The 21,055-nt window shown below is 42.5% G+C and overlaps 1 protein-coding gene across 2 annotated transcripts in view; it reads right to left on the bottom strand.

Annotated features, from left to right (window-relative positions):
• Positions 1–21,055, bottom strand: part of mgat5 (mannosyl (alpha-1,6-)-glycoprotein beta-1,6-N-acetyl-glucosaminyltransferase) — an 81,309-nt gene that overhangs the window by 37,240 nt on the left and 23,014 nt on the right. For both annotated transcript variants that reach the window (XM_022746508.1, XM_022746507.1), the window contains exons 4-8: positions 10,845–10,921; positions 8,399–8,488; positions 4,249–4,320; positions 1,837–1,998; positions 255–424 (exon numbers count right to left, since the gene is read on the bottom strand). In XM_022746508.1, coding sequence (XP_022602229.1) covers positions 255–424; positions 1,837–1,998; positions 4,249–4,320; positions 8,399–8,488; positions 10,845–10,921 — 571 coding nt within the window. The remainder of the gene's footprint in view (positions 1–254; positions 425–1,836; positions 1,999–4,248; positions 4,321–8,398; positions 8,489–10,844; positions 10,922–21,055) is intronic.

Genomic DNA, 21,055 nt, shown 5'->3' on the forward strand with positions numbered 1-21,055 from the left:
TCCCCTTCATTTTTATGTTTTCAGGTTGCTTTTCTTTATAAAGTCTCTGCACACTCTTCTCTTACTGTCCTGCTCCAGAGAGTAGCGCAGCTTTACGCTCTTTCTCAACCCTGAATCTCGCTTTTCAGGCTCCACGCAGGCTGCCGTTTCTTACCGGTGAAAGGTCGTTGCTGCTGAATGCAACCGAAACTCAGGGCTGAATAAAAGGTCCCGCAGTAAAGCACGTTGCAGTGCAGAGCGTGTGCGGTACTCACTCTTTGAGCTCAGCCAGGGAGGCCGAGATGCGAACGTCGTGGCCCAGCAGGTAAAGCGTGGTGATGAGATCACTCCACTGGACCAGCTCGCCCAACGGGCCACCGCTGAAGGCGTTCTCTGCTATCTTGAAGCCCGACTCCTTGGTCAGCAGGCCCAAGTGAACCAGGATCTGATAGAGGGGGAAAAAAAGTATGTAAATTAAAAAAAGATAACTGACACTTCTCTCACTTTTAATCATAATTTCTTGTCTTGTTTTTTTGGGTGTTTTTGGCGCTAGCTTGAAACAGTTATAGTTAGAAATGTGGGTGTTTTCCAATGAGTGTAAATGTGTAATGTAATAATAATAATAATAATAGACAAAACTGACATTTTGACAGCTTTACTTTCCAAAACAAAAGAGAAAGCAGAAAAAAAACATTCAGAGACACCCCACTGGTTTTGTATTAGAACAGATCTGAATGAAGGGAGCACAAAAAACATGTTTATTCTGATGGGGGGGCTGTCAGAAAGCAGTTCCACTTTTTTTCTCTGCACACAACGAAGCTAAAACACGAACATCATCATACACACGCCGGACGGTTTTCAGTTGTGTGAGGGAACACAGTGTGCTACAGCAGGAACAGGAAGTAATAACCGGCTTTGTTTGAAGTGACCAGCGTGTTTTCTCGCTGTTGACAGCCAGCCCCGGTCCCAGAGCACACCAGTACAAGGATTACTATGTGAGGATTAACATCCAAAAGAGTTTAGCAGCTGAAATAAAGAACTGGCTTTCAAAGTATCAGGAAAAAAACACTGTTTAATTATAGATTGTGTAGATTCAATTGAGAAACAAAGAAGAAGGGAAGTTAATATACCATAGATATATAGATAGATGAGGGCTCTCGTTTCTTCTACTCTCTGCTTTTGCTAAAGGGGATGCTGCTTTGCATCAGCACCAAAGTATCATGGGAACGTGATGTGAATTATTAACCAGGCCAGTGGCAAGTGTGGAGTACATTATTCAGCGCTGGGAGCTGCTACCAGCTCAGGACACAATGGAATATCCATGTCAGGACTCACCCACCACCGTTTCTTCACTGAGCAAGAGTGGTGTTATCTACAAGTGTCCCAAAGAGTGAGTGAGTGTGAGTGTGTGTGTGTGCACCTGAGAGAGGTGTGTCTGCTGTTTTCAGACAGTTCTTGTAAAAAGGTCACATTCCACTCACTTTTAGAAAGATAAAAATATAAATTTAGTTCTGAATATTCACTTGTGATATTTCTTTATGAGAGTGGGATTAAATCAGCTTCCACCAGTTTCTGTGGGCGAGTGTGTGGCTGCTTAAAGTAACAATCTTTTGACATTTTTATATGTTATTCTGTCACATCCTAGGCTTGGCTCGATATCTGATAATATATCTGGTCATGTGTTTCCCGTGATATACAATATCTTTCATAATATCTGGGAAATAAATAGATAAATAATAATATAATATAAAAAATATAAAATCTTTGCTTACTGTAGATTGTACCTTGGCATGTGACAAATAAAACTTTCTATGTGATTCCTCCAGTGCACTGCGATGTACCGTGTGCTACACCCACCTTCTTCCTCCGACGCTTGGCCAGGTTCTGCTTGGCCGCCAGCGAGCGGATGGCGCTGACCCACGGCTCAGCCATGCGTTTGATCCTCAGCATCATCCAGCGAAACTCCTCCCGTTGTGACATCACCCGGTAAAGCTCCTCAAAACTGGTGCGGACCTCCACCTGCACGCACAGGAAAAACACCACAGACCGGTGTTACACTCAGTACGACCACATTCAGCAAATCTAATCTAAAGACTCTAACATTATGTTCAGTTTGTTGCTTTACTATCTTCAACACTTTGTGTTTGTGTCGAGCTGCTTTGATCCTCCCGGTTGCTGCCATGACGTAATCCCAAGGCGATATTTAAAATTTTATCTAATCTAATTTAAAATTGCAATATTGACTTCTGCGATATCCAAATTGCCAAAGGGCTGTTTTCTTGGAGGGAAGACCCTTCTAGAAGAGCTCTGCTAATGCAACGCTGCACGTTTGAGGATAAAAGCTTTATCACATCACTTCTTATATTTTACCACCTTAGATTGGCAGATGGGTTGAAAAGGATGGAAGAAGGGAAGCGGGGATGTGTTACAGACGAACGAGAGGATGAATGTTGCACTGTTCGTCGCCATCTGTGCAGAAACCTCTCTACAATCACCGAAGCCGGAATTCAAGCGATTCCACTGAGGCGACAACTATCATAAACGATCTATAGTGGAAATTACACATTGAGGGAACGCAAAAATAAAATAACAATGTATGATTTTAGATCTCTCCTGAGCGCGAGATATCGAAGAAACATTTAGTATAGAGCTATGGAGAGTAAAACATATGCTACATCCAGAAAAGGCACAGTGCTGTAGTCGTGCTGAAAGGAACAACAAATACGGGAGCATTCAGAGCGCCAGCCCCTTCGTGTTACGAGAAAACGTGCACTCTGACTGTACCGTCTGAAAGGAGTGAATACATGAGTCACACCTTGAAGAGCTTATTTATTTGAAGGGTTTACAGGAGAGGAGAGGAGAGAGGAGAGGAGAGGAGATTACATTTGATCTGAATGTTCAATAAATGAGATATAATGGAAAACCAATCATGTTGTGACACATGTTGTACTGTTTCCTTCCTGTGTCCTAAGAATGATGGCTAACTGGAAGTGCAAGTAATATTGTACAGAATATGGAAATGAAACTGACCACACTCACAGAATATGTTGAATCTGGTTGCACTAGTACACAACCTTATCTGGAAACCACACACAGCGTTATAAAGTGGAAATATTCCTACTTTTCATTAGTGTATCTCAGATATTGAAATTCAAGGATGCACAACAGCCTGAAGAGAAGAGAAGCAGCGAATGAGACAGTGAGAGAAAAGATGGAGTGAGCGCAGGAGAAACCTCAGTGCCATTACCAGCTGCTAAGGTGGCTGAAACAAGTCTGCTGCACGGCATTAGCATCCCTCATCATGACAGGAAATCGCTGCTGCAGACGTAACCTATTAAAATCTGGGCCTGAATTAAAATCTCCAAAGCCTGTCAAATGGCATCGCCCCACCACAGAGGGCTCCGTGCTGTTGACGCATCCAGAGAGGGGGATGAAGAGTGCTTAATATTGATTCACCCGTAGCAGAGAGGGAAGGGGGTGTGCTTGTCGAGGAGCGCTGATACTGTGGACTGTGCACGAGCCTGTCGGCCCGGAGAAGCGCTCTAAGTGGGATTTGAGCGAGCTGCCGCATTGGCAGGGATAGAAGATCATTATTCCAGATTTGTCCCAAGGTCCCGTCACTCCGGCTTTGGTCTATGGGATCTGCTCGACTCCGTTATGCTATCGAGGCATGTTGACACTGCTGATCAGCCTCGGCCTGCTTGTTCATTTGCCGCCACAATCAGACACTCTGCGGTGGAAATGAAGCTTTACGGCCTTTCAGTACATCTAGTCCTTTCAAACACTTAAAACTATACTTGTAAAAGTGTTTTTTAAAATTAAATATTCCATTAAATGGTTTTGATAGTGTCATTTTCTTCGGCGCTGTCTCCAGATCACACAGGATGATGGAGTGGGACTTAATGTCGAGGGGGACTCGGTTAAAAAATTTATGCTAATGGAAAAACTCCCTGTCACAAAGTCTGCAGTTGTCACACACACATACAAGCCTCTTTGAAATTAATATATTCAAACCACTTGGACCGTAGCCGTGACACTTGAAATGTAATCTGACACCCAAATACCAGTTTTTCTAGTTATGGTGCTTATTGGATTTAAAACAAATCCTGGGACCCCGATTTTTTCGTTAAGGGTTAATTTGGACAAACAGCAGCAACAGCAGTTACTTAGTTTTTGTAAAAACACAAGATGTGGGAGTGAAGTCGTGTGAAGAGACCAGTAAGCTGTCTCGGTACACTGGCACCCCTGGCTGACTGCTGTGTTTCTCACCTGTCCCCTCCTGTCGATTTCCTCATTCAGGGTCTTTGTCCTCCAGGGCAGACGAGGACACCAGTTCTCCACCTGTTCAACAAATCAAAAACAGGATAACACAACGCAAGTAAGAGGGCGGGCACTTAAGAACACAAAGTCATACCATGACAGATGATGCACAGACAAATATAAAGGCACGTAGGGCTGGGGTCACCTGTGTAGAAAACTAACACGGACTAAGCCTGCTGCAACTCACGGCCAAACTTTGCATTAACTTTTACATCTTGTGGGCCACTAAGACTACATAAGTAAATATGTAAATGAGAACAGCTGCAGCTCATCTGATTTGCATAAAAGCAGTTAAATAAGACCTGATGTTGGGCTTTTTTGATCTGCGTTGCGTAAGTCCACAAATCAATTCAGTGGAGAACAAAGTGTTTTGTTGTGGGGGAAACAACAAAACAAGTTAAACTTGAAGGACAAGGCTTGCAATACTCTGTATTTTGTTACTGTCAATAAAAGGGCACGAAAACACCAGAACGAACCATCTCTCAACACTTTCTGACTTCCCTGCCTGTCTGTGGTTCTCAGCCCCAAGCCCATTGGTTCTTGTGAAGATGTAAAGCTTTAAAAACAGCTCACAAATATACTGTTCATTTTTTTTTTTTAAAGGCTTGGTGATTTAAAAAACACAAAAAAAAACAGCTGAGCACTGTAGTTTTTTCAACCAATGTTTCTCAAACAGGAGGAAATAGGGCATTTGTTGGGGACTATTTTCAGCCGCAGAATAATACGTTCGGTGCTGCAGTGAGCAGGATGATGTATGAGGGAATGAGTCAAAATAAACGTCAGCGTGTACTGATGCTGCAAGCGTGTGTTCATCCCACGAGAGGGAGGATATATGTGAGGAAATAGTAGGTATTGAATGTACTGAATTGAGTATTACCGGTGATATTTCACTAGGCTGGATATACTGTGATCCATAATATCCAAAAAATAAAACAATGAAAGAGAAAGAGAATAAAAATTAAAAAAACCTGTGAAAAATCTTATAACTTCTGTTTTGCTCGCGGTGTGAACAGAGAGCCGCTGAAGAACCTATAAACTTTTAATTTCCTGCAACATTTTTACAGCTTCCTTTCACCATTTAGCAAAAAGTGGCAACGAGCAAGAAGCAAACAACGGGCTGTAATAACTACAGGCAGGTGATGCACACATGTACACAGAGGAGATGTTAATAGGTGGGTATTTCGTCTGGTGCAGACATCACTCTCACTGTTCCGGCATTTACTGATCTCACTATGATCTGATGTGATTAAAGTGGGCCCTTCCTTATCTTGTACTTCTCTGTCTCAGCATTTCCTTCCTCTTTTATTGCGCATGATTGGCGTATGACCACAGAGCAGGTTACACAGAAGTGTGTGTTTTGTCTATCTCAGCAATAACAGACACTTAAAAACAGCTCTGTAAGAGCTGCGGGAGACAAGGTAAGGTGTTTATTCTCCCTCTCGAACCACATCACACAAACACACATACACACCGTGCGAGCTGAGCACCTTGACCTTCTGCTGCTGACATCCATCATGAGACGCCCGCCCTCTCTGGTTTGCCCCCTTCGCAAGGTTAATACGTTGGTCGACATGTATGAATTATACATGGCAAAGGGCGTGTGTTTGAGCCCGAGTGTCTGGCGTTCTTATCAGACGAGCCACGATGGATGGAGAGACCCATCACAGCTGCTTTCTACATGGAAATACATGCACGTTGCCGCGGCAACCGTGAGATCACACGACCAGGGGTGGAGGCTGAGAGGCTGTTAGAGTAACAGGAATCGAGACACAGAGAGTAGATACATCTGTTTTGAGTCAAGTCGAGGCCGTGGCTGCGCATTTCCAACTTTGACAGTTTCATACGTCACAAACCTAAGGTTACACAAGTTACAAGCTAACAAACAACATAAACAAATAAAAGATGCTAACTGCGCTAACCGTTCCGATACGTCAATTTTGGTCACAACTTTCTCCGATGTTTCCTCCACTAACCATCTTGATGTCCTGATCCAGAATTTCTCAATTAGCAAGTGAGTAGATGTGTTTCCAGCCCCAGTTTTCCACTATTTTTTTTAATGTGGGGAAAACCATGTTAAACAAAACATTAGTCACTGCAGAGGATTTTTACAGAGTTTAAAAACATGTCTGGAGAAGAACTTGAACTGTTCTTTATGGCAAATAATTCTGTTTGTTTCCATGAGCAGAGAGAAAAGAAAGAAGAGGTTTTCTTTCCTCCTAATGGATTTTGCTGCTGCCCATCTCACTTCTATTTCCATACACAGCAGGCCGGGCTTTCTGTGCTCCTTCTTAAGTTGACTACAATGCTTTCAGCTCATATACAATATTCATAACAGGTTGCTGACCTTTCCAAAGCTGAAATCTTACTTTTCAAAAAAAATAAATAAAATAAAATAAAAAAAAAAAAAAGTTTTGCCATTAGTTAACATTTCTAAAAGACAAGTTATAGCTCTCCACCACAAAAAAAAAAAAAACAAGCTTGATGAAACAACTTATATAGACAGATATCCGTGCAGTAGAAGCGAGGGGGGGAGCGAGATACACACTGTAGAATCTAAATCAAACAGAATAGTAATCATAGCTATGATCTACGAAGGATCTTTGAAATGATAAAACACGATCGCATCTTATGGGAAGCAGAGATGTTTTTCTGGATCTGAGAATATGAGTGTTTAAAGAGTGTAAAACAGATCTGAAAGCAGCCTCTCGTCGGCACATAATTTGTATTCAGATGGTGAGGGGAAATGTGTAAAAGCAACCCATTATCGGATTGAATTTTCGTTGCGTTTCGGGGATGAATGAAAGCTATTACAGAGAATCTGAAAGGCAAATATTAAAACCTTTTCCCCACAACTTGATCAATTTCTACATTAGACTTTAATTAGAACAAATGCCAAGAAATTAATATCTGGCAAAGGCCTGGCAAAGACAAATCATGCAAAATTGAGAGTCTCAAAGTGTCCCTTGAAGGAACATGAGCCTCTATATGTTAGTGCTCGTCAATAATGTATGATCTGGCTGCTTTTTTCTGTTTGTCGGGGATATGTAGAGACTGAGGCAGGGTAGCAAAGTCATTCCAAGTCTTGCCTTGTAGACTTAAAAGTCATCTCTTCAGGAAGTACGTCACACCAACCCTTCGACTCCCTCCCCACCCGCTGAATCATCTCCTCTTACTCGCACACCGTCCCCTTCAACCAGCTCTAATTTGCTCTCATGAAAAATGAAATCGCCTCTACCTCTCCCCTTTGCTCTTATTTTTAGCGCTTCATTCTTATGTGATCATTCTCAAGTTACAGGAATTTTGTCAGGGGGCACTGTGCCTGTGAAACATCCAGCTTTCTGGTGCCGCTGTGTTGCACCGATCGTATCTTACTTACTATACTCGTCACTGTAAGTCTGAATAATAGGAGCTAAATAAGTGAAATTTTAAATGTTCCCATCATATTTAAACTGACGTATCTTTCTCACTTTGGTTTACGTTCTGGAAATACTCACTAGAGAACCAAATGTGTGTTATTCCCCAGCAGAAAATAGTCCCCAACAAATGCACTATTTCCACCTGTTTGAGTAACGTTTGATGAAAACTACAGCGCCGTGTTGTTTTAGGAAATCGTTCAGCTTTCTTTAAAACTTAAAGCACACATTTGTGACCAGATCTAACTTCAGTGACAACAAATGTGTCTGAAACTTAGAGCCAGAGGAAGTGAGAATGTGAAAATTATGATCTGAGCCTACGTGTTTGACACCTTGATGACCTGCTGGTGGCTCGACCAAACACTTTTCTGTCACCTACACATCTGGATTTAACCAGTTTACAGGAAGTGAGTTTCGAATGCACCTGTTTGTATGTTCATTTTCGATATGCAAATAAAGTGGAATCAACCGAAATTTAAAAAGAACAAAAGTCGAAAGACTTAATAAACCATGAAGTGTGTAGGTTAAATGTCACAGATGTTCCACTTGACTGGAGAAATGAAACTTTGCACCAAACTTGAAGTGAAACTTGACGAGTGAATATTCAAAAATTTTATACCACCAAAGAAAACCCTGAAAAGTCAATATCTTAATGTGTTTGGTTACAATAAACACACACGACTCACCTCACTCAGGTAGATGAAGAAGGAGCAGGTGGATCCATCCACACCGTAGTTGCCGTAGCAGGAGTCTGAGCGCCACATCTCCTTCATCCACTGAGGAGGAACAGAAGCACAAACTTTAATATGAGGTTTCAATAGCAGAAGAAGTCAGGTTGATGTTGCATTGCACACTGAGCTGTGGTGGAGCAGGTTGTGATGCTGCGAGAATACACAATGCACATTTACAAAATCTATAGCACCAGCTTCCTTTCTACTTTTCCACCATCCTCGTGGAAATAGTGACCGCTGAAAGGTTAGAGACGCAAGATAGTGACTGGCTTCGATCCCTGGAATCAAAACGGAAAAAATCTGGAGTTTGAAAATAAAAGAGGGGACAGGTTTTTTTCCCCTTTCGTTAAATACATGTGAAAATATTCCAGCGGAACTGCTCAGCTGCCAAACGGGAGGAGAGCGAGGTTGTTCTGGTGCAGCTCTCGCGCGTATGCAAATCGATGTGAATAATGGCGTTCGGGGGAACACATATCCTCAATAAAATTTCCGGAAAAAATATTTTTTTTTCGTCGAGTTTGGATCTTGAAAGAGAAAGTGTTACTGTCTCTTTTGATTTGATCCCTGGCACACAAGGATATACATGCAAAGGCAAAGGGCTATTGAGCTGAGATGTGGACTGACAGCTATCCTGCTTAGTTCACAGGCTCGAGTACGTCGTGCATGCTGACTGACAGAGACCTACATGGGCAACACACTGGGAAATATAAAAACTGACCATTCAAAACTGTTCACAGAGGGGAGACTTGGCAGATGGGCTTGGATGGGACTCGCTTGGATAGTGAAGGCGTATAAAGACTGTAGTATATTTATTTAAACTGAGCGCTGATAGTGAAACTGCTGTGTAATACCAGTTTAGTGAATTTTGATGCCTTTCTCAAATGGTGCAAGGAAAAAGCAGGCTCATGTACAATCTGTGTGTGTGTGTGTCTGTTTGTGTGTGTCTGTTTGTGTGTGTGTGTCTGTGTGTGTGTGTGCCTGTACAGATCAAGCTTTGGCATCCTGGAGCCCAGTTGGAAATGCTGACAGTATCGGTGGAGGACTGGGACTGGCTGAGCAGATGGTGTGTATGATAGGGCCTTATCATCTCCAGGGAGAACCTCACACACACACACACACACACACACACACACACACTGAGACATTGAGCTGCAATTGTGTGTACATCTGTGTGTTTATGTTATTTGTGAGCCTGCACCTGTGTCTGTGTGTGGAGTGCCATTGTCCCTAAAAGTGAAATTAAACCTAAACGGCTTTCAGTCTTCCACCCCGCTAACTGCTGTCATGTGGTTACACGTGTAAACAGGTAATTGTTTGCTATCAGGTTAGCCATAACATTATTATGCCAACAGTGAATCAGATAAAGCTGCAACTATTGATGAAGACACAGAGGTATATAACTGCCATTTGAAAATAAAGTAAAACATAATCATAAAGACCTTGTAAGCGGTGGCTCAAGCCTTTTTATAGATGCATATTTAAAGAAAGTCTGTGTAATTTTTGCTGAACAGGTGCCTCTTTCCCCATGAGTGACAATTTATGAGGGAGATAATGTAAAAATCTGTAACGTTACATTCGCAAAAATGAATCTGACTAAGCAATGTCCGCTGTGATATCCACCAGACCAAGTAAAGCTGCAGCAGCAAAACCCCTGAGTGCACTGATGTGAGCAAGAGTGCGTTTTATTTCTTATGAATTCAACTTTTAATTTGCAGGAGGGGGACGTGTTAGCTCATCTTTCAAAGGTTGCACAGTTCCACTTTGATAATTGATGGAATTTTTGCATCTTTAACTACCGGTCTCTTCTTCTCAGTGTTTTCCCGTCTCGCTCTGTGCGCTCGTCCATCTGCTAATAGCTCCATGATGAACCGAAACTCTGAGGGAAGAGAATAATTTTCTTAAACTTATTCCGAAACACCTGCATTTCTGCAATAAGGTCACGGATGCAGTTTCACAGTTTTAACAGGTGCATCACGACTACAGACGCATTTCTGAATCCATCAACATCAAACTGATGCACTGTTTTCAAATCATCCGTCCACACCACTGCCTTGAAAACTCATATCATATCGGCACAATACGTTACTTAACTGAGGACTGATGCTCAAACACTGTGGCGGTAATGAGCGACGTTGTTTAGGCTTTTGCTGTTTTTGTTCTGCATTTCCCGGAAGACAATTTGCGAGTCAAAGGATGTGGGCTTGTGGGTATGATGATGCCATCTTCATCTGGTTATGTGGTTTCAATTTCGGCAGGCGGTGCTGTTTTCATTCTCAGGCTACATTCCTTGTTTCCTCTTTACTTATTTAAAACAACACTCACAGTAATAAAAACAGTGAAAGACAGACACACAGTGAGGCGGAGATGCTGTCTTTTGTGTGTGTTTGTGTGAGTGATTCACCTTGAGCTTGCCCTCGCAGTGAGGGAAACCATCCAAAGGCGGCAGCTCGCACTTCTCCTGGGCTCCATTTAGGAGGTCTGGAGGAAGAGAGAGAGGGAGAGAGAGAGAAAATCAATAAGGTCAAGATAGTCAGCGCCAGAAAGTCTTTCACTGTCTGTAGCTTTAACAGGACATAAGATCGGCACACTGGAGACGATACAGATGCAAACTTTAACATTTAAGGAACACACACTCTTGCCCCGCAGTTCACAATGTCTTCCTCTTATTCTTTTTTTTCATTTTTTTTTTTTTTTGGGGGGGGGGGGTCTGTGGGTTTTCAATAGTGGTGAGAAAAGCAGGTCATAGAAAGTTTCCCATCTAGCTTGACAGACAGACCGACAATCAGGTAAATAAAGACGTGGCAAAGCAAAGGTGATGGCATCTACTTGATGACTCAGCATGTTGTGTCTTTTCCTGTTTTCTGATTAAGTTTATCTTAAAAAAAAAAAAAAAGTAATGAAATCTGATTTTCTGGCTGTATTATCTCTGACGACTCAAACAGAGGCTATGCCTGCTAAACAACCACGTGTTGCATTGTCATCCTGAGCATCTCAGCATGCCGATGTTGGCTTTTCACTCTGCAGAAGTACAGATTGACGTGGCTTGAGTGTGGACTCACGCTATGTAAACTGTTTTCCAGTTTGTGGTATAACCTAAGCACTTGGGGTCAGATGCATCATCTCTGTAAGCCTTTGGATTGACAGCTGGAGACGGTCCATTACTTTGTGGTCACGGATGACTGACTAGATCACAGTGAAGCAAAGGAACATTTAAAGCATTTGTTTTATAAACTGTTTGCTTTCCACAACAAACAAAATTCATGCATCTGCAGTGAAATCGCTCCGATATGTTTTCTGTTTGCTTTCAATATCCCAGGAAGCCAATATCAGTGCAGGATTAACATTCATGGCTTGCACGCAGGCTTCCCCTCCATATAATCACCTTTTTGATACCCCATTCAGAGATGTTAACGTCATCACCACTGACCTTTATATCCAGAATATAAATAATGCAGAACGGTAGGCTGTGCAGTGAATAGATAAAAGCTCCGAGGCGAACACCGCACTGATGTAATGAGTTTGTGGGTGGTGTTTTAGGAGCAGGGTGTGTGTGTGTGTGTGTGTTTATGGAGGTGTGTGTGTGTGTGTGTTTGTATATGAAACTAATCAGTGGCTACCGCACTGTGTCAGCCTGGGTGGGAGGGGGTGGAGCGTGGGCCAGAGGCTCCTCCATCATGTTCCTCGTCGGTTCAGTCTATTTGCAGAGGGAATCATTCTCTACTGGTGAACTACTTTTTTGTTTTTCTTTTTTTTCCTTCGCTGCTTTCAAATAGATTAGAGTGAAAAATATATTTCACCAACACTCTGGCTCGCTGGCTTGGAGGTGTGTGTATCGGGGAAGAATGAGAGATAAGAGAGAGGTGATGACGTGCCACAGACAGAGTACTACAACTAAAAACATCAGCAGCTAGCAACACAAGTTTCCATTCACTGCGAGGAGATTGTGTTGAGCTTATTTATGTTGGTATCAGGGTGTGAGCCGCAGCGCGACAGTGTGATAACGCCGTTAGCAGACACATTTTCAGACTTTCAGATCCCCTGTAGTTAATTAACGCCAATTTCATGCGAAAACTATGTGTTAAAAACATCACATATGTCATTTGTCTGTGTTCTCTGTCACTGTATATAACATTTTGACAATTAAAACTATTCAACAATATCGCGTTAGCTGCCTGCACATGTAATTTTCCCTGCATGTTTTAGCTACATAGCAGTGGAGCGCTGACCCATAACTAACGTTGGCGGACAGTCAGAATCCCTCATCTTTATGCATGTGAATTATAATTGGTGTATAATGTAAAATCAGTTGTCTATTAATCTTTAAACATCGTCTGTTATTGTAGTCAAAGTGTGATCATTCCCATCTGCAGAAAAAAAAAAAGAAAAAAAAAAAAAGACATGACATACTCCCACTGCTTTGATTTTTATCAAACAAACAGATGACAGAGTATAATACATGGGGCTTCAACATGGTTTACATCATCCACAATGAAGGGAAATGAATTAAACTCATTCCTGGGTGGACCTGGACGTTAGCTTCAGAGCTACAGTAGGAAAAGTAGTCAGAATTAACGCTCTCCACAGCTGCAATAAGCCGACGAGCAACAAGGAAAGTGTTATTTTTCTATTACTATAGACACAACACTCCTGTAATGTGATCATTAATTGCTATGTGGTAAAAAGATGAAAGAGGTGGGAGGCTAGTGAGCCATTTACGATGGAGTCAGCCTGTCACAAGATGAACACAATTCACAATAAAGGCGTCTTATTGTTTCCAAGCTGCAGGAGCCAGGCAACAACTGGGAGGATTAAAACTGAGGAGGCGTGGAGCCCAGACCTACTGCACCTCTGAGATGTAAACAGGCCGCATGCTTACAAATAGAGTCATTCCAAGTGTTTACTATAACAGTGTACAGGCTAAAGCAGAGGTTTTTTAAAACTACGAGGCGCAACTCCCCAGGGAAAAAGCCGGAAAGAGAGAGAGAGAGAGAGAGAGAGAGAGGCGAAAGAGATCGGTGCGTGATGGTGTTCTAGAAAAACCGAGATGTTGTTTTTGTCTCCTTCATTTGTCCCACTTATCGACACAGTCAGCAGCTGGAGCTGGAGCTGGAGCTGCAGCAGCGGCTGAGACGCACAATTCATGGAGGCAATTAAGGTACTTCAGAACTCTTAGCCCTGATTGCTGCAATTTGTGCCAGAACTCCTCTTAACTCTTATCACACAGATACCACACACATACTTTTTTTTTTTTTATCAGTGTGACATAATTCCCGAGAATATCATTATCTCTGATGCCTATTGTTAAAAAAATGAAATCTGCTCAGAAATCACAGAGAAACTGATGCTCTTTATATTTCAGAACTCGCCCGAGAATTATAATGTTTTTACGTTTTCTCCAGCATCAAAGAAATCCTGTGACAGTTGTCTGTAAATCCAAGGGTACACTGCAAACAGGACCCGCTAATAGCTGATTCAGCGTGCTTCTTTTGACAAAATGTAAACAATTATAGGCTGCCCTTATACTTTCTGTTTACATCCACCAAAGCATCATGAGAAGTGTGTTAGACTCTGACAATCCCTGGACTAAAACATCCTTGTCTAGTGCTTTCACAGCCGTTTGCGAAACACACATACTTGGCCTCTTTTTCTTGAAATTTGTGGTTGCATCTTGTGTTTGTTCTTTGTGTCGCCTGTTTTTTTTCCGTAAATCAAACTCTGTTTATTGAAAGTGTTGCCTAAGAAACCTGACTTGCGATTTGTTATTTGGTTACGAGGTTGTCTCATGCAGCATTCAAGAAGTCACAAGCGAAGAGTGAGTTGCTGTCTTCTCATCCTTCAGATGCCTACTCATGCAGTCGGTCCACCAACCAACCAGCCAACCAACAAGCAAACAACCAACTGGACAGCCTGTCGTTCACTCTGTCATTCAGCCAGTCAGCCGGCGAGGGCCAAAGCCACCAGGCAAATCTTCTCCTAGCTTTAATCAAGCAGAAGAAGCTGCTGCCAAGGAGCAACTAAATATAGCTCCCTTTATAATCAAACACAGGAGAGGTGGTGCTGTTTCAAACAGAGCCGGATCCTCACCGTTCACCTTACAACGTAGTAGCATCAACCCCTAGCTGCTGTGAATTAAAGCCGACCTGCACATGGTTACAGTAACATACCCTGGCAGCTTCGAACCAACCAGGAAAATTCACTTGCAAACACGGCGACAGCAGCACGCACAGTATGACACTGAATGGGATTGTGTGAGGTGATAAATGAAGCAACAGACCACACCACAGTCCAGCAAACACGGGAAACAAAGGAACCAAGGCAGAAGTAAAAAAAAACCACAAATAAGACTCTAATAACAGCTCGCAAAGCGCTTTGACAGCTCAACAAAAACACATAACACAGAACTCGTGTGTAACAGATAAAAAAAAAAAACGAGACGCCACCTCAAGGTACAATAATAGAAAAAACCGAGAATGAGCCGGCGACACTAATGAGCTAAAATACACACTGCTGAGAAAATGAACAGAGGACTCGAAGCAGAAAACAGATGAGATCATTCAAACTTGCGTAAGATGTCCGACAGCCTCTCACAGCACTGAGGTCACCATTAGGCAGCCTCCTAGCACACAGTGTTGGCCATCTGATAGCCCTTAAGTAGCATCATCTCTGAACAACAAGTGATATTACACACAGGGTTATTTTTCCCCACTCTCCCTCTTTCTATGCTTGTGTGTGTGTGTGTTTGTCCAAGTCCATGAGGTAATCTGACATTTGACAACTCCAGAATTGGATTGAGGGGCAGCTGGTTTGTGTTACATCTGGTTTATGTTATTCTCTCTCTTATGTACTTCTCTGTGTGTGTGTGTCTCTCTCTCTCTTTTTCCTCCATCTCTCTCACTTTAATTGATTTCATTTTCAGGCACACTTCGCTAAGAGCCTTCCCACAAATAATGGGGAAAACTGCCACAGCCCAGCTTTGGTGACACAATATGTTCAGTGGAAAGCAAAAGAAGTGTGACACTGACTACATCTATTGGCACACAAGAGGAGATTCGTAAGTGTTTTGTGACCATCAGGCTACTAGATCTCAACAAACACAAAGACACTCCAGGCATGAATGGATGTGATTTGAAGTAAATGACGTGTAAAGTGTCACCATGGTGATTCAGCGGAGGAGGAAAAAAAATAAATAAATTTTTTAAAAAAAGGGGTGAAAGTGCAGCTCTGATCCGCTGGTTTAGAAACGCTAATTTTAGATTCACTTTGCGAGGAGAAGCAGAGGTATCAGTGCGTGAGTTTGTGCCAGCTTTTGCGTACACCTCGGCGGCAGCTCATCAATTAGACAGAAAGAGCCAAAGAGATTCAACAGCTGTGCAAGGTGTCCGTCACGAAACAGGTTCAACTTAGTCCGGCTCTCCTCGGGATACGATTGGGAATCCTGCGTAACCGGTTTCATGAAGCTGTTATGATTCCAAACATGAGCATGTTCATGTGAGGGAGGGCAGAGTTCTTCACGAGAGGCTTATCAAACCAGCATCAACTGAACCACAACGGGACGACACTGTGGCGGCAAGAAAAAAGTGATGCGCAAGTGCTGAATGTGAGACGTGAAGGTATTAACATGAGGTGTAGCACTTTAGTCATTAACTTGAATAATATTGCACATTAAAAGCAAAAATGACAAACATTTGCTGATTCCAGCTTCTCAAATATCAGGTTGTGAGACTTGTCTTTGTCAGGGGACTTTGGTTGGCATTTTCACTATTTTCTGATGGATTAATCAATAGTGAATGATTAGATAATGGTTAGCCCTTGTGTTCCGTTTTTCTGTACTTGGCATTTTATTGAAAGCTCAGTAGTTTTGACCATGAGCGGATCCTGATGAATAATGATTTGCACCCCGCCCAACCCCGTGATCTGATTGGTTAGTAGCCGAGCTGCAGAGCATGTTTCGATCAGGTTTTGCTGAAAACCTGGGTTAACCTTAAAGAGAGCTGGCTTCATCACTAACACCCTGTAGTGCAGGTCTCTGGCGAGGAAGTGCATTTGTTGTGTTTTGGGAAAAAAACATGAGTTACTTCCTTTTTCACTTTTATCTCCTCATCTGGGGGGGAGTAGAGGGGGAGGCGAGCATGAAAACAGCTCATGAAGAGAAAGAGGAAATTGTATGACATCAAATGTGAGTTGGACAGGAAACAACGTGACAGTGGTCAAACTGTTGTGTGCACACGGCGAGGATTTACTGTACATATCAGACCTCGTATTACCTGGAAGGCACACAGCGGGGCGACACACAACCAAAGGGGCTTCCCAGTGTGCCGTGGGCACGTGTTTGGAGCTGGTCAAAACACATGCCTCGTGCTGCCTCTGGTCCCCACAAGTGTTTCACATCAAAGGCCTGGAAGCAAAAAAAAAAAACCCCAAATCCAAATTTCCCCATGTAACCCAGCTCTCCAGCCCACTTCGAGTTCCCTCTCTCTCTCCCTTCCCCTGCTGCAGAGAGCACAACGTCTGGCTGTAATCAATCCTTCTTTTGTGCTCGGGCAATCTGATCGGCCCACTGTTCTCTCCCAAAATATCCAAGGGGGAAGATTCGGATTTTTGCACCAAGAGCAGCGCGAGGACACAAGGCCAGCCAGAAAACCTTGATTAGCTCCCATCATTGCAGAGCTATGACTAATGTTCCACTGTTGATTTGAACAAATGGTGGAAAGCTGTGGGTTTAAGCTGTGAAAAGCGCTCAGCCTCAAGTGTCTCGAAAGAACTTGTGATTGTCGTGAGAGGGACTTAAAAATCTAACTGAGAGTGTCTCTAAACCAAATACGGCCACGTACAGGTTTCACAGAAATGTTCCATTTCCTCTGAAACTCATGTTAGGAAACACTTTTGGTCACCTGCTAGACATGTGCATTTCCTGTAAACAATGAAGCGACAAGATGCTCAGTCTGTTTCAGATAAGCTCGCAGGCACTGCAGTGGAGCCGAAAATCTTCTGTGTTGTCATTAGAGAAGCAGCTTCAGAGCTGAAGAGCTGCATAATGCAAAAGCAAAAAAAAAAATAATAATAAAAAAATCAGTTTGATCGGTTTTTAGCTGCTGAACAACTATGTGAGATTATACACTTGTTAGTCGCTGTGTGCAAATGAATTTTTGCATCAAGTGTGTGTGCCTGCGTCTGCTGCTCTATCCTCTGATCTGGATCCTGACTCTCTTGCCTAGAGAAAAATGATCTGCAGTGGATGAAGGATGAGGCTGGAGGTGCCGTGGATGTTTGCGTATATTATGTACACACACATGATTGTTTGAATGTGGATTGTTATAGAGGAAATGTGCCCAAGGAAATGGCTGGTATTTGGATGGAGGAGGCAGCGCAGATTGTATTCCTGCAGGGCCAGGGCTGTGGCTTTAAACCAGCACAAGAACAATACTGGCACAGCGAAAGAGGAGACAATGGAGGGAAAGAGGATGCAGGGAGAGAGAGAGACGGAGTGCAGCATACAAAGAGAAGCAGAGCTATACAGTATTCAGAGAGCAAGGAGGGAGGGAGATGACAATGAGAGGGAGTGCAGGGGAGAAAATGGTGTGTATTTATATTTCTTTTGCTTTGACATCTCTATGATTTCTAATTCCGGGGTTCTGACCGTAACTCTCTTGTAAAAGCTTCACTTTCCAAGTCCAGAACACACCCCCGAAATTGCACAGTGTTTCTGAAATTTCATAACGAGCGGAGTCGCTGCAAAACAGTCACTGCATTGAATAAGGAGGGAGGGAAAATCTAAGTTGAGAGAGAGAGAGAGAGAGAGAGAGAGAGAGAGAGAAAGAGACAGTGGGGTGCACGTGTCCCAGCCAATGGTGTGTTAAGCCCCAGATGTTCCTCCCATCCCATCACACCCACCCACCCCTGCCCCTCAATCAGCCACAACCTCCAGAGGGACGAGCGAGCCTGTGGAGAAAGGCGAGGAAATAAGGAGAGAGAGAGAGGGCGAAGGGGTCCGGAGTGTCGGATGTGAAGGATACGGTTTGTGTGTGTGTGTACGTGTGTGTGTGCGCGTGCATTTCTCTGGAATGGCCTCAACTCACTTGTGATTTGATTGATTCAAACTGATTTACAGTTGGTTACTTTTCCGCTGCAGTTTCGGTGAGAAACGCTGCAGTAACAGAGCCGATGATCTATATCTCAGACATCAAGGAACAAATGTGGAGTTCAGTCCAATGACTGACAAAACAGACACCTCGCAAAACGACTGCCTTTGAATAACAGCGGGTAATATGAGTCTATAGCCAGCAACACTTTTCACAGACTCTGGTTTTTATGCTTTACAGCTATGAAATAATGAATCCTGAAATCTTACAAAAGTTGACACATGACATAGTGGGAGGAAAAGCCGTAATTAGAAAAGTTATTTTCCTTTAACTCTCCCTTCAACAGACAATAACCATGTTGATATATCATATAAATGTTCAGTAGAGTAGATGGGTACCTTAAGGAGGATGCTAAGAGATTTATTAATTTCCACTTCTACATTTCAAAAAACAAGGCAGCAATTACAATAACTATATTTTTTATATTTTCAAACACCTTAAAATGTAAGAAATAAGCAATAAACTTATAATAAAATAATTATATTCCACTGCTGTTGAACATGCAGGGAGGAAATCGTGATTTGTAGGTAATGGCACAAATTTTGTTTTTTTCCAAAACAAAGAAATACTCTCATATTAGGGATGAAACTAATAATTATTTTCATTTTCAATAATTGTGAATTTTTGTTTGTAAAATTGTGAAAAAGGCCCGTGACATCTGCAGATGTCTAGCTGTGTCCAAAACCAGAAAGAAGCTTGAAAAATGATTTAAAACGTCATCAAAATTGTTGCCGAACAACAAACTGATGTGAAAAAATGATAAAAAAAAACTTAAAAATACTGAAGCTGTCATAAAAATGAGAGCTGCCATAAAAAAAAGTGGGTTTAAAAAGTTTGGGAACCAATGCAGTCGATACCTAAAGATACAAAGACATCACAGGTGTTAGATGGGATTTTGATTTGGGGGCTTTTTTGAGCCTTTTCATTTACAGTAAAAAAACACCATTTCTCCCCAGGCAGTTTCACATTACCTCCAGCCATGACCACAGTTATCTGTAACAATGACTGCACACTGGGAAAGGCTGCTTCCACTCTTGTATGTGTGTCACCGTGTTGAAAAAATTTACTTTAGTGGCTTTTTTTGGTCCCCTGCAACAATGGGTCAGTGGATGCTTCTGCTATTTAGCTGAATTAAATATGATTAAACATGCAACAGGTCTTCTGAGAGCACTTTAATGGCTCTGTGGACTATTATTTCTAACCGCAGGAGCAACAGCACCCTGAGGGTCCAAACTGAGGTTTTCTAGTTGCTGACTGGAAGCAGTAGAGCTGTTGATTTAAATTCAATATATACTACTTTTTTCTTTGGGCATTTTTTAAATTTTTTTGTCCACAGCAGGACATTGTTCAGCTTCTGTGCCGGTGCTCATATCTTCTCCAAACTGGCAGCGCGCTGATCCCAAGCTACGTCAAATAACCTGAACTATCTCTTCAATATCTGACATGTGTATTCATTTTTTTTCTTGTAATGTCCATCACATACTTCAAGCTAACTGTGTGATGATCCAAACACCCCAGGAAGAATTCACTGTCTGCAGCGTCTCTCTGTTTGTTCACAAAGCTGCTATAAGAAGATCCAACACTCTCCATATGGGAGGGATCTCTCGGGGACACGCAAGGAGCGCAATACGAGCTGCAGGAACAAATGCACACTTGTGCACATGCTTTGCTGTGATGGATTTTATACGCAAATGAAAGTACGCGCACACCCGAAGTGAAAAGGGGCCTGTCAGTGCTTGCTGCCTGACACTGTACAAGGGAAAGTCCTGGAGAGGCTCAGTCTGCGTCAAGCTCTCGTACAGGAAGAAGAGCACAAGATGTGGAGGCGAGAAACACTTCCTCTGCAGAGCTCCACATCAAAGGCATCAAAACCACTTCTGGTTGCTCTAATAACACGCTGCTGTTTCAGTGTGCGTCAAAAAAGATTTTATTTTTTCTTATTTGTATCACTGTAGATTTTTACTCACTGTGTCAGAGTCCAAACGATAGAAAAAACGAGGTCTTTGACTCATGATTGAAAAATGAATTACATAGTGATGTTATGTCTCATTGGGAAGCAGTGACATAGGTGCTGTTTAAAACTGAGCTGTATGCATGCACATATTCGTCTATGAATATGTGAAGAATAACAGACCTGCAGATTAAAGTTATAACACAATAAAGCTATAATAGTAAAAAAGGGAAAAACAAGACAGGAAATGTGGGGGGAGAGACAGCCAGGTGTACGGCAGGCAACACAGTAAGCTCTGCTGGCAATCAAACTGTTTGGTTATGTGGTATGTGTCTTAACCGTCAGGCTACAGGATGACCTCAAGCTCCATTGTTGAGACTATTCATTGCCAGTGTTTTTCCTTCAGTCACAATTTCACGTGTCAACATTCAGTCATTACCTCTCGACATATACATTTTTTTTTTACTGTTGCCTTCATAAATACGATGCATTCACAGGAAACAATGTATGTGCGTAATCCTG

Source organism: Seriola dumerili, unplaced genomic scaffold, assembly GCF_002260705.1.
Source record: "Seriola dumerili isolate Sdu_G_001 unplaced genomic scaffold, Sdu_1.0 BDQW01000105.1, whole genome shotgun sequence".
Taxonomy (NCBI): Eukaryota; Metazoa; Chordata; class Actinopteri; order Carangiformes; family Carangidae; genus Seriola; species Seriola dumerili.